Here is a 14,055-nt window from a genome sequence, read left to right as displayed (position 1 = left end):
ATTATCTTTATTTACTGTGCCATTAAGAAACGTATTGGCGTCAAAAATGTTATACAATCAGTACAAAAAATTAAGAATATGTGAGTACAAATTACAATGTTGAAATTATTTCTCTTTACTGATGTATATCGTCAAAGAATTCTTTCAATGAATAGAGCGGTCTTGTCTTGAGCCAGTTGTGGAGTCCTGTTGTTAGTAGTTTCCTTCTAAGTGCTTTTAAAGATGTGGGCAGAGCATTGTATAACTTGCATCCGATATAACTTGGCTTTCTTTGGAACTGGGCTGTGCGATGAGATGGAAGGGAGAAGTCGGTGGCGTACCGGGTGTTGTAGGAATGGATGTTTTCACCTCTTGTATGTAAGTCCCGATCTCTTGTTTGAAGTATGACAGTTTGAATGTAGAGAGCCACAACTGTTAATATTTCAAAAGATTTGAAAGCATTCCTGCAGCTGTCTAGTGGTTGCAAGTTCAACAAAACTTGAACGGCTTTTTTCTGCAGTACTAAAATACTATTAAGATTGCTCTCAGAAGTCCCTCCCCAAACAGCTATACCGTAGCGGATGTGTGATTCTACCATGTCATATTAAGCAGTCTTTGCTGCATCCAGTCCTGCTGCCTAATATATTTTTTTGACCACATATACTCCAGTGCTGATTTTTTTACAAAGGCTATTAATGTCTCTAGTCCATCTGAGGCCAGTATCAAGAGAGAGACCTAATCATTTTGTTTATTCTTCGGAGGTGATGTTTGGTAAATCTAAAACAGGTTCTGCTAGTCTACTGAAGTTTAAGTGCACTGTCTTGGATGCATTTAATGCTAGGTCATGTTGGCTGCAGTAGTTAATTACTTTGTCAAGTGTGGATAATGAGTCTTCATAAAGGTCTTGTGCTTTATTGTTTCTCAGAAGGAGAGTAGTGTCCTCAGCATACATGATACATTTTGTGTTTCTATTTGCTTCGATGCTGTCTGGTACGTCATTAGTAAACAAAATGTACAGTACTGGCCCCAGGACTGAGCCTTGAGGTACTCCTCTTTTCATGGGCTGCGGCTCAGACATATATGCAGTCTTTATGCCTTTTGTGATATCTTGGACTTCTAAGATCTGTGTACGCCCTTCAAGGTAACTGGTAAATCAGTCACTTTCTTTACCTGTTTTACCAATGGCAGCTAGTTTTTTTACTATTAGTCCATGCCGCAGGCAATCTAAAGCCTTACTGTAGTCTATAAGAATTGCTGAGACATGTTTGCGGCAATCTAACTGAGCGATGATGAATTCAACAATACAAGTACGTAAGTGAGCTATTACTAGATTTACCTTTCAAGAATCCGTGTTGGTTTTCACTCAGGAGTTGTTCATGGTTAAGGTAGGTTAATAATTGAGTCAGGACAATCTTTTCAATAATTTTAGAAAATGGAGAAATTAATGAAATTGGTTTATAGTTTTTTATTTCAGTGCGTGAGCCTTTTTTATGTAAAGGGTAAATTTTGGCAATTTTTAGTGAGGCTGGAAACTGGCTGAGTGCAAAAGACTTGTTGACTATGCCAGCAATAGGAGCTGCGAGTTGCAGAGTGCAATGCTTTACTACTTTCACTGGTATCTCATCAATTCCACAGGAGAGCTTAAGTTTGAAGGAAGCTATTGCATCTTGAGTATCTTTCCGAGTTACTGGTTGCTGAAAATTAGGTAAAGTGGGTTTAGGTTTCTGTTTTAGGGTTTCTTCAGCTACTTCAGAAAAGAATTTGTTGAAATGATTAGCTACAAACTCAGGATCACATACAGTTTTTCCATTTAAATGACAGCCATAAATGATCTTTGGTCTAATGATGATCTTGTGAAGCCATGTAACGACAGACCGCATACCCCAGGTTCTACTACAGAACTGTCTGATGGTATGGAGAGCGACCACTGCACGAAATAGTATTGACTTTAAATGAGATGGTACAGAGATAAATTAAGTAAAATTTTAAAAGAGCAAGCTTCTAATGATGTATTAAGAACCAATTTTCAAGATATAGATATGTTTTAAGTAGAACTTTGAAGGAAGCTGACACAGATTATTATAGTTCCTCAATGATTCCCAATTATTTTAGGATTTAATAAATCATGTAGCAGGAAAAACACACTAAAAACGTTCATTTCCTATTCAAAACTTTGCTGTAGAATCCATTACTGTCGCAAACAAGTTTTAATGACTTTTTCGTTTGCAGGAGAAAACCTTTAATTAAATTAAAATTGAAGAATACATACTAACATCTAAGTTTTCTGGTTCACATTGCGCCAAAACATTGTTTACACAGTTAAATTACTGAAATATTTTGGCCTCACCTTGGAGAACCATCATCATTCCACAGATGTTAAACCAAAAGTGTTGTCTGAAGATGGATTTCCATAGCAAGGCCAAATATTTTAAGAATTAAATTAGCAATGTTTCAATGCAGTGTGAACTGGAACTTAGTCAGTTAAGACATTGGTCTTGTAAGCCCAAGTACTGACAATAGTCATTGATGACTCAAATTGCAATTAAGACTCGTACTTCGGCATTGTTACGGAGGATGGCTTCTTGAAGTATACGGTATTTCAGATTTGTGAGAATGGTCTGCTTTGGCCTGTGAGGATATACCGATAAAGATATTCTTTATGTTCGGAGGAGTAGAAAAAGGCTTTTACTTCAAGAAATAATGGGTGCCAGATCATTTATAAAATTGTACTCTTTAATGTTTTTTCCTGTTATATAATTCTGTCTTTGACATCTTTGTCATAAGAAGTTTATTTGTATGAATACTTCCATATACAGTAGTAATACAACAGAAATAATAATGCACATCACAGTATTAAAAATATATTTATTAATTTTTTAATTATTTTTAACAACAAACAAATAATGTATATTTTTGAAAGTATTACAATATTAAAAGTATACATGTACTATATCTTACACTAGGCTTATTAATATTATTCTTGAGCTAAATGTCAAAGTAAATGAGCTGTAAATATTAAATACAAATATCTATGTTATAAATTAAGTAAGTTTATGCTTAGTGTTGCACCTGCTCTTTCTATATATAAAACATGCTGTTACAATATGGTTGTTTACTATAATACTGTACAGTATTTCTTACCACATATTCTGGAATAGGGCAAAATGTTAATGAGATATACTGACAGGCTGAAAATTAATAACTGAGTTTTATATACAAATGTAAAAAGTTAATGAAGCCTAAGATACTAATTGCATTTGGGTTAAGTAGCTATAGAAAAAATATTACATGGTTTTTCATTTCATAGCCTTATTCCCAAGTATGAAATGCCATAACAAACTCAAAAACTATGTGAAGAGTGGGCGAATCAAGGAAATATTTTGTTACGATTTTATCCTTGAAACAGATTTGCTATGTAACATATTTGTTGCACAGCGCGCTATCAATTAGTTATTGTAAGTAGATGAAAACTTGACAATTTTGTTATCAGATGATTTAAAAGTTTACTGAAGACACTCTGCTATGAACCCAAGTCTATGATCATCACCAAAAGAGAGTAAAACTACCATCTTTGGAAAATTATGTTGTAAAAGTCTCACTGAAATGCATATACGAGTACATATTATTGATGAGCCTATGAAATGCAATGTTGATATTATACAGTTTTTATTTAGCACATAATATATACATCTAATAAAATATACGTTAAATGGTAATGTTAAATAATTAAATTAAGTTGATGTTTTGACAGGTAACTTTCATAGGTAACAATGTCACTAATTATCATAATCTAAAATTATACTCATATAAATACTGGACTATAATCATAATATGTGAACAATACATATGAAAATAAACAGGATTTTATTTAAAAAAATGTAAAAACGGAAAAATTTTAAATTTTTCAAAATTAATCCAGTATAACCTTGAGTTTTGAATATGGCCCAGGAGTTTAGGAAATACTTTTTATATGCATTGTAAGGTGAATGTGTTCACAGGATGCAGCCAGAGATACTTCACTGTCACTTAGAAACCATTCTGAATGTTTTTTTTTTTTTATAACTCCGAATAATATAATAACCAGTAACTAAAACCTAGTTAGGCTGAACCAGAATCAGTTTTGCTCAATACCTAAAACCCCCATCAATAACTTGATAAATAAATCTACAACGTAGTCTATGTTAAAATATATGAAGTGTAATCCTACTTTAATCTTATACCGATATTAGGCCAAAAATTGCACTTATGATTCAGCCTTCTATATGTTTAATATACACATAGTTAATTTTGACTTTGTTGATGATTTAATAATCTATTTAATGAAAATATGTTATATGTAAAATACTAATGCATTAGTAATGTTTCAAGCTGTAATGGAAGAACAAACTATATAAATTGAACATAAATAGTTAAATTAGTGATTTTAAAAGGATGCAATGAGTACAGAAACACTAACAAATAGCTAATGTTACCACTAGAGCAAGAGTGGACAGAGCCAGGTTGAAGGATGTAATGACGGACCCACTGGGTGAGGATGTAGGCTGACCAGGGGCTTGAGTGGTAACAGAGGTCGGGACTGTTGTGGAAGCTGCCTTATTTTTCAGCCAAGTAGTGATGTTTTCTGGAAACAGAATCATTAATGTTAAAACTACTAATAATGTGGAGATAGAGGCTTTATTCATATCACCATATGCTTGATTATTTATTTTACAGTATTATAGTCTACATTACGTTTACGCACGCCCTTGCTCAACTAAACTCAATACCGCTGTTATCTGATAAATTGGCCGAATCATGCATTATATACTTCTTGTTTATTTACTATTTGGGGAATAATCCTGGGTTTATAATACACAACATGTACAGTACTCGTATTCTAAATATGTACATACTTTCCATTCTTATATAGAATTGGATTTTGTTAATGTTTGTTGATTTTATTATTTTTTTTGTGTTTTGATACAAACATATGTGTATAAGTAGTTCATTAAATTAGTATGTCAACTTTTAGTATAAATCAGTTCTGATTTGATTTCAAATGCGAAAGTACTTATCATTCTGTCTGCCATATTAGATGATATGAAGTTTGGGTTGTTTGAGGAATACAAAATAACTAAATTTTTTATCCCATCAGCCATCCCTTTGGTGCTTCAAGTATGACAAAAAACTAGAATAATAAAGGAATATCTGTTGTTGCCACATTAACTTCAAAGTTACCACTGTTTTGATCTTCAATACTATTTGTTTTAAAGATCAAGAATATTACATTTTGTGTAACTCAGTACTAATAGTTTTTGTCCATTTGTCCTAGCCATTTATGGTGAAGAAACTGTAATAAACCCATAATACACTTTCATTTTGTAGAACACTATTTTATAGAGCTTTTGTTAGTTGATAGCAACACATTATAAATACAATTTCTGGTAAATTATATTGCAGGGCATGAATTAACTAAGTGATGATTGAATTATTGATTATAAACTAAAAGTTCCCATGGGTATTGAATGCCATTCCTCAAAATGTTTAAACAAGATACTTCAGTTTTGTTTTTCAAACAGTATAAATTTCCCATAAGAAACACTATATATAATATAAATTATAATCCATTAGTATTAAAAGAAAAACATTTTTTAACACTTCAATAGTGCTGAGACACTAAAATCTAAGTTTCTGAAGTGAAAGTGGCCTCAGGTGAACATTTGGCAGCTAACTAGTGTTATGGTTGCCACATGGTAATGTTGGAAAAAGAGATTTTAGTTGAAAAGCAACTACTATCGGAGATTGTTCCGAGGGTGACCTCTAAGAAATATTTTGTAACTTAAGCATTGAAAAAGGCTTTTTATTACATTTTAACATAAAAACCCATTAAAGCACGTCATCTGCTAATGTTATGACTATATTTTTGTAATATTTTGTAGGAAATATTTTTATTATTTATTTATGTTTAAAAATTGTAAATCAGACAAAAGCTGTATAAAATTGGTAAAAGTTAAAATAAAAAAAACAACATCCTTTTTATAATTTTTATTTGATAAACTGGAAAGACTATTGGGCAAAATAAATGTCTTGCAAATATTTATTATTAAATACAAACTCAAAAATAATCACATTGTTAAAATCTGTTTGCTAATTAACTGAATATACTTGTAAAAAACAAGTGTAGAAATGAAATATCTAATTCAAAAATAATTTTTAATCATTGAACAATGAGCAGACACGGTAAAACATCCCCTGTACAGATCAAATTCAAGAAACCTATCTTTAAGAACTAACTAGAGAGACAGCTGTATTCTTTTTTTACATTGTCACTTTCTCATATTTCTTTGTCTCCCATCACAGCCACAATTCATATTACATATTGCATGTTACAAGCATTAAGCCTTGCAGCATTTAAGCTAAATTGCCATTGTAAACCTCTTGTTGTTGCATTACCATGTCCTTTTATAATACAGATTACAGAACAGATACTAAAACGCTCATCTCGATTCAATTCCTTTGTTTCTCTATATAGTTTCGTTCACTTGTGTCACTTTGGCCGGTGGCTTTGTAAATCTTTATGTCTTCAGTGACTGATGACAAATTTTAATAAAGGTGAAAGCTAACAGAATCCCACCAAAACAAATTTTTGATAATAGACTAAGTGTAAAGGGAGAGTGGATTTAGCTTTGGCAATCATTAAAATATGGTTCATAAAAGTAAAAAAGGTAATATCTTTTATATATTATGGTCAAGCACCCGTGGGGTAAGGGGAGGCTAGCTATGTTCAAGTCTCTTCCAGTAAAAATGGGCAGGGGGCAGCACTTCCTCATGTTTAACCTTCAACACTAAGTGAACTCCTCCCATTCTAACAGTAATCCTCCGCAGAAAACTAGACCTGTTGACCAGCCTTTTTTACCCCAATATCTCAACATTTGGAGTGGTGACATCCATAGGCTCGCCCAGATGTAAGTAACATTGGTTTTTGCTGTACCTAGTGTAGGTAAAAACCATCCATAAGTGAATCTTCCAGGGGTGCTTCTGTTTATGTTACTGGAAATGTATAAAAAGAGCATAATTGTTGCAAAAACCTAGAGAAAGATATTTTTAATGTTATAAATTTTATCAGCACAGGGTTTGGAATATGTGCTGTGGCTCGATTGATGACTAAGATGAGACAAAAATACAAGTTAATAGGAAAAATAGAGGATGAGATGTGATATTTTACCATTGATTCTGCTGGCCCAGTCAGCTTGTTGATGTACTTGGAGTGCAGTCTTTTTCATAACTGCAAGAGTAGAGCTTGAAATCCCAGTATCATTCAATTCCATAAATGTATCCAACTGAAAAATAATGACAGCAGTTCAAAGATGGCTTGAATTTGCAATTATTAATAAATGTAATCAAGTCCCGGGATTTTTTGGACACTAGGTATATTACAAGATACCTTTATTTTATAATATTGGTTCCGGTTGTAATTATCAATCAAGAGGAGATGATAAGCTGTTAACTTTTTGTTGGTCCATATTTAACTTCTTGCAATTAGTACAACTTAAGGGTTCTAGAAAATTTTTCAGTGTAATTTCTCAAAGTTAATATGAACAGATATATTTTTTATATTATCATAATATGCCAAAATTGCCTATCATTTAGAAATTTTTGATGCTGGTTATTAAAACATGCACCATATAGTTGAAAAACCAATTTTTAAATCCATACATATACATTGGACACACATACATCTACTAGTATACCTACATCTATACTTCTGGAAAAAGTTTGTCACATCTGTAAAAAAGATCCAAATAATGAGATTGCATCACTGAGATATACCTCAGCAAAAGGAATTGAAAAATTTGTATACTCAGGAAGGAAGTTAGAACTGATGTCCTTATTTCATTTAGCTTCACCTTATCTTAGAATATGAACTTTATAATATAAAAGAAAACAAGTCAAAAAAAACAAGCAAAATTAACAAGGGATAAATCTTTATATCTACAGTAATAATATAATAAAAAATATACATGTTGGTACATTTGCCTACCTTGAGACCTTGCTCAGAAGCGGTTAACTTGGGAAGAATGTAACCCAAAATGGCGAGCACATCTTCCTCTGCAATGGGTTCTGATACAACTGTAGATCTTCGTACGACAGAATGCTCAGAGATAGGCTCAAGTAGTCTTGCAGACACTGGGCTGGATACATTTTCTTGAGTCTGTGTTTGTGGCTGGGGAGTGGAAGTTACGCTTGAGTTAAAACCAACATCAGTCATGTTTGCTTGTTGCTGGGGAGTTGGTGATTCGCTTGAGTTAGGACCTGTATGAGTCGAGTTATTGGCTACAGGTAGCGTTTGGTTCAGTTGAGTGCTGAAACATGAAACACCTTTAAGATTGTTGTATTTTAAGCTATCAATATAAATAATTTTAAATTTGACTAAGAATCGGAATATAGAATGTAGAGTTTACCACTGTAATAACTCAGAAACCTGAATGCTGTGTATAGAGTGTGCTATATGTAAAGTGTATGGATTGTTATGGAACAATACAGATTAATTCATTCATTTAAACAAAAATTATCTAATGATGCAGCAGTAGAGTTATTATTCTTTAAGGAGATCATAGACATTGTATTAGGTATATCATTGATTAAATGTCTGTAATTTCATAAAGAAATCCAAAGTAAAAGTAGAAATTCTTTTTGTGAATACAACACTTGGTTTTAATGATAAAACAGCTTAATAATCACCTCTTCTTCACAGCTTAACACGTTCACCCTGACATGTGCCACCGTTGACGCACGCTCAAAAATTCTAACATCAATATTTCTTGATGTTTTAATAACATAAACTACTCTAAACCAGGGCGTCAGTATTATTCATGAGGAACGGTTTTATTCACAGATTATTATTCTATAATTTTATATAATATATATGAATCAATATTTATCATATTTAATTTACATTAAAGTATGCGCCACCGGTGGCGCATGTCATCCCCTGGTGAAGAAAAGTACTTTCCCAGATGATGCTACACCGGTGGCGCACTCTATTAGTGACAGAAAATAGTGCGCGTAGAGCTTCTATTGGCAGCTGAGTGCAACACTTGCCGGAGCTACTTATAGCGCTCTATTAGCAACAATACGAATCAGACCTTCTTCATAAGCCGCCATTACTTGAAAAGTCAAAAGTCAAAACTCTTTATTTACATGATCTTTAAGATCAGTAGTTGCGTCAATTTACATAATACTACATTTCGTATACATAGACAGCAAGAATCAAAAAGTTGTACACTAAGGGTTGTTCTGTGGTCTCCATTCAAAGAACTCAGTGACGGAGTAGAATGGGTTGTCTTGCAGCCAGGCTCGCAGATCTTTTCTAAACCGCTGTCGGTCTATCCTCTTGAGGGCTTCTGGTAGTGAATTCCAGATCTTCGCACCGATGTAGCTTGGTTTCTTTTCCGTTGAGGCGTGGGTGTGTACTGGAAGGCAGTAGTTAGTAGCATGTCTTGTATTGTACTGGTGAATTTGTACTCCGTTTCTCACTGTTGATGGCATTTTGATGTGAGTGTAGGAGACTACTTCTAGGATGTAGAGGTTGATTACTGTCATAATTTTGAGTTCCCGGAAGGCTTCTCTGCAGGATGCTCTTGGTTCCAAACCTTTAAGGCTTCTAACTGCTCGTTTTTGTTGCACAAGTACTCGCTGCAAATTTCCCATTGTGGTTCCTCCCCACACTGCAATCCCATAGCGAAGATGAGACTCAAACAGTGCGTGGTAAGCTATTTTTGCACTATCGATGTCACTGGTGTTCTTAATTCTTCGTATTAGGTAGAGTCCTGTGCTTAATCTACGGCAGAGAGTATCCACATGATGTCTCCAGGATAGCTTGTCGTCCAGAGTAACTCCTAGGTATTGACAAGAAGAAATTTCTTCAAGGTCGGGTAGTCCTGATACATCCTATTTTTGTCGTCCCAGTATTAGTTGCTGTGTCTTAGTTTCGTTAACAACCAGTTCGTTATTGTGACAGTACTGTATTGCCATGTTTAAGGCCACAAAGCTGTCTATATCCAAATGTTCTGGTCTGGGTCTTCCAAGTAGCAGTACAGTGTCATCAGCATACATGAGTGTATCACTGTATTGTTGAATGAATTGTGGGAAGTCGTTAGTAAAGAGGATAAAGAGTATTGGGCCTAAAACAGAGCCTTGGGGGACTCCTCGGGTTATTGGTTTTGCATCAGAATTTACTATATTTGTTCTTCCATTTTGTACATGTTTTATTGCAACTTTTTGTATCCTTTCAGTCAGGTAGCTTGTGAACCATGACTTGGAAGAGCCTTGAATTCCAAGGGTAGTAAGCTTTGTAAGAAGATGTTCATGATCCAGGCAGTCAAAGGCTCTGCTGTAGTCCAGTAGTATTGCTGTAGCGGTGTTTCCTTCTTCAATTTGGTCAAGTAGGAACTCAACCAGATTAATGAGGGCGGTAGTTGTGGATTTTCCTGTGAGAAAGCCATGTTGATTGGGTGTTAAAAGTTGAAATGTGTTGAGGTGATCAAAAAGTCGTGTTAAAACTATTTTTTCTATTATTTTTGAAAAGGTTGGAATAAGAGAAATGGGGCGGTAATTAGCTGCTTCAGTTGTTGTTCCTTTTTTGAATTTTGGATACACTTTGGTCATTTTTAGGGCAGAAGGAAAGACTCCTGTTCTAAATGACTTGTTGACAATATCTACCAGAGGGTTGCTCAGTTCATTCTCACACAACTTCAAAATTTTTGATGAAAAGTCATCATATCCGGCTGAGTTCTTTGTCTTCAATGACCTTATGGTGTTAATCATTTCATCCCAGTTTGTTTCTGTTAGGATTAAATGCGGCACATTTCTGTTAAATATTGGCTGGGTTATTTGTTTTCGTGTAATTCCGCTACTTTTTATAGTTTCTTCTGCGATAGATGTAAAATACTGATTGAAGTGGTCTGCAATTTCTTTGGGGTTTGTAGTTTCGTCTCTGTTAATTTTGAGTCTTGTTAGCGAGTTAGCTTCCTCAGCTGTCTTGCGTTCAGTGTTTATTACATTCCAAATGGCTTTAGATTTGTTGTCCGCTTCCAAGATGGTTCTAGCATTTGCCTGTTTCCTCAGCTCTCTAAGTTGTAAGTCATATTCTTTTTTTAATTGTGAGGCATATCTTTTATGCTCCTCCTTACCACTTGCGTGGTAGGCATTTTGAGCAGCCAGAAATTGCTGTTTTAATTGAAGTGTATTGGGGTCGTTGGGAATTGTTTTGCTTTTTTTATTTCTTTGTTTTAACTGAACTAAGGGGCACGCTTGATCTAGTGCTCCCTGGAGAGTGTTACTAAATTTATTGTAGGCTTCGTTTACATTGAAGGATTTATAAACATCTTCCCAGTTTTCATTGGCCAGTAGTTCTTTCAGTTCTCGAAGGTTTCTGGTGCTCATTAGTCTTCTTTTTATAATAGAGGCATTAGTTGTCTTTATCTCTTAAAAAAGTGTGCACAGTTGGCCTGTGTGATCTGATATGGCGGTGTTTATAACTTCCGCATTGATTTCCTGTGTTGGTATGTTGGTGCAGATGGCGTCTATTGAACTTTGAGATCTATGTGTTATACGGGTTGGTGGAAGATTGATCCTACGCAGTCCATAGCAGTTTAGAGTGTTATCCATTTGGAAAAATTCATCTCCCTTTTTTAGGCAGTCAATGTTAATGTCTCCAATTAGAACTGTTGGGTGTTTTTCTGCTGAGACTGTTTCAAGGGAGTCATAGATGACATCTAGTCCCGTTTCCAGGTTGCCATGTGTTCTGTAGATACCTACAATGTAAAGATATGATTTCCCAAAAGTTATTCTCAAGGCAGCTATCTCACATATCATTTCAATTGAGTGTTCTTTCATGTTGATTTCTTCCGCTTTTTCGCTTATTGTGGTTTTGACATATATGGCGACTCCACCTTTCAGGTGAGATTTGCGACTAAATTCTGTTTTTAGAGTGTACCCAATAAGTCTTGTATTTTTGAGTGTTTCTTCTTTTTGTCCATGTTCAGTCAGTACTACTATATCAGGTTTTAGGGTATCCAAAAGTGCATTGAGCTATCTATTTTATTGGAGATTCTGTCTGTGTTTTGATGGAAGATCGTTAATTTATTCTTGTAGCTAAGGGTGCCTTGTTGAGCTTTGTGTTGGTTTAGAATAGGGTTATGTCGTATTGGTTGAATTCCCACCAGGGGGAGCTAAAAAAGATCCATTGGTGTTATGGTTGTTCTGGGATGTAATTTCAGTTGGGGTGTCTAAGTCACAGTCCTGAGTGTTTTGGTTTCCAGAATCAGTATTATAAACTTCTGCCTGCAGTATAGTTTGGTTGTTGCTCTCTGGTGATGAGGATGAAAGATGACCTAGAAGCGCCGGATTTGGAGCTTGTAGTCCATCTCTTCCACTAGGGGCTGGGTTGCCAGTTGCTAGCTGGTACTGATGTTTTGTTAAACCTTTGTAAAAGTCTATGTGTTTATTGAAGAAATCATCATAGCTCTCTTCTTTAGCTTTAGGCTTTGCATTCATTGGTGGTCCCTTGCCCAAAATAACTTTTAATTTGTGTTTAATTTGTAATTTGTCCTCAGTCTGTTGATTTTCTCCAAGAGGAGATTTCAGACCCTTCTTCGAGCTTTGTGTGTTAGCAGAACTTGTGTGTAGGTTGCAGTTAGGTCTTGTTTTATTTGGTGGTCGTTTTGAATGGCTATGAGTGTTTATTGATTTACTTTTGGCCATCTGAAGAGAAATACTAAATTTATTTTTCCTGAATGTCCTGGTTAGGTGGGATTTGTTTGAGCAGTTTGTTTCTTTGCCACTGGAGTCATTTGAGTTTCTTCTTCACTGGGTAATTTAACTGTACTTACTTCCGCTTTTAAGGTTTTAATGGCCTCCTCCAGAAGATGTTGTTTTGATTTCACTTCCACCAACTCTATTAAAAACGTTGTGTTGTCAGTCGGGGGGGTATAAGAATTCAAGTTTTGTACAGAGTTTTGGTCAGTTTGAGTTTCAGTTTCATAGTTTTTATAGCTTAGAGATTCTTGTTCTGATGTTAAATGTTTCTTTAAGTTTCTTTGTAAAGCATATATGTCTTTCTCTAAGTTGTAAATTTTTTGTTTGTATTCATTGATTATTTGATTTTGTTTTCTGTCATTTTCCTCAAAGATCCGCTGCATTTCTATGTGTATCTTTTTTTCTCTTGTTGTTCCAATTTTGGCAGCCAATTTTAGTTTGTCTTCATCGTTTTCTAAGTTTTCTAATAGGTTTTCTTCTGCTAAGCTTTCTTCGAGATTTTTTACCGACATGTTTAGTGTATCACTTTCTTTGTATTTTAAATCTGCTTCAGTTGTTTCACTTGTCTCTGCTTCCTTCAAAGCTTGATTGAATTTTTTATTTCTGAAATTGTCGGTCTTGGGTCTTCCATGGATATGTTTGTATTCAGCATACAGACAAGCATCTTCATCATTTATAGTAGCTGTCTCTTTGGTTCCAAAGAAAATGACATTGTATTTTGCTTGTCTTCTTGTCGTAGGGATTGTTCTGTGTTGCTGTAAGTTTATTGAGTTCATTTTTATTTTAGAAAATGGATGAATCAGACATCGATGACGACCTTGAAGATGATCGTTCTTTGACCGATTTTTCAGTTAGTGGCAGTGAATATATGCCATCAGATGAGGAAAGTAATGTAAAAAGTGCAGAGGAGTTGAATGAAGAAGATGGCGTTGTAAGTGATTTAGATGAATTGGAATTGATGGAAATAGATGAGGAATATCAAAGGGTTAGAGAGGAGAGTGGAGACGAAGAAGGCAATAATAACGAAAATGTGACACTGTACAAGATGTAGTTTATAAGGTTCATTGTGAATATGTAGAAAATAAGTTAGAGTGGACAGAACCAAAATTGACATGCAGATCATATCCATTCACAGGAAATGCAGGATTAAAAACTGTTGGCAAAATTAATTTAAATGATCCATTTGAAATTTATAAACAGTTCCTAGATGATACATTATTGAATTTGATTGTTTTGGAAACTAACAGGTAAGCACACCAGTACCTTGCTTCAAAGCCT

At 34.5% G+C, this 14,055-nt stretch overlaps 1 protein-coding gene across 1 annotated transcript in view; it reads right to left on the bottom strand.

Annotated features, from left to right (window-relative positions):
- Positions 1-2,826: 2,826 nt before the first annotated feature.
- The window catches only part of LOC124368967 (membrane alanyl aminopeptidase-like), a 71,499-nt gene continuing 60,270 nt past the window's right edge, over positions 2,827-14,055 (bottom strand). The window contains exons 15-17 of the mRNA XM_046826547.1: positions 8,000-8,321; positions 7,184-7,298; positions 2,827-4,600 (exon numbers count right to left, since the gene is read on the bottom strand). Coding sequence (XP_046682503.1) covers positions 4,431-4,600; positions 7,184-7,298; positions 8,000-8,321 — 607 coding nt within the window. The 3' untranslated portion in view covers positions 2,827-4,430. The remainder of the gene's footprint in view (positions 4,601-7,183; positions 7,299-7,999; positions 8,322-14,055) is intronic.

The sequence above is a fragment of the Homalodisca vitripennis genome, chromosome X (genome assembly GCF_021130785.1).
Source record: "Homalodisca vitripennis isolate AUS2020 chromosome X, UT_GWSS_2.1, whole genome shotgun sequence".
NCBI classification, from domain to species: domain Eukaryota; kingdom Metazoa; phylum Arthropoda; class Insecta; order Hemiptera; family Cicadellidae; genus Homalodisca; species Homalodisca vitripennis.
Note: the sequence above shows the minus strand (reverse complement) of the source record. Positions and strands in the feature narration are given on the sequence as shown.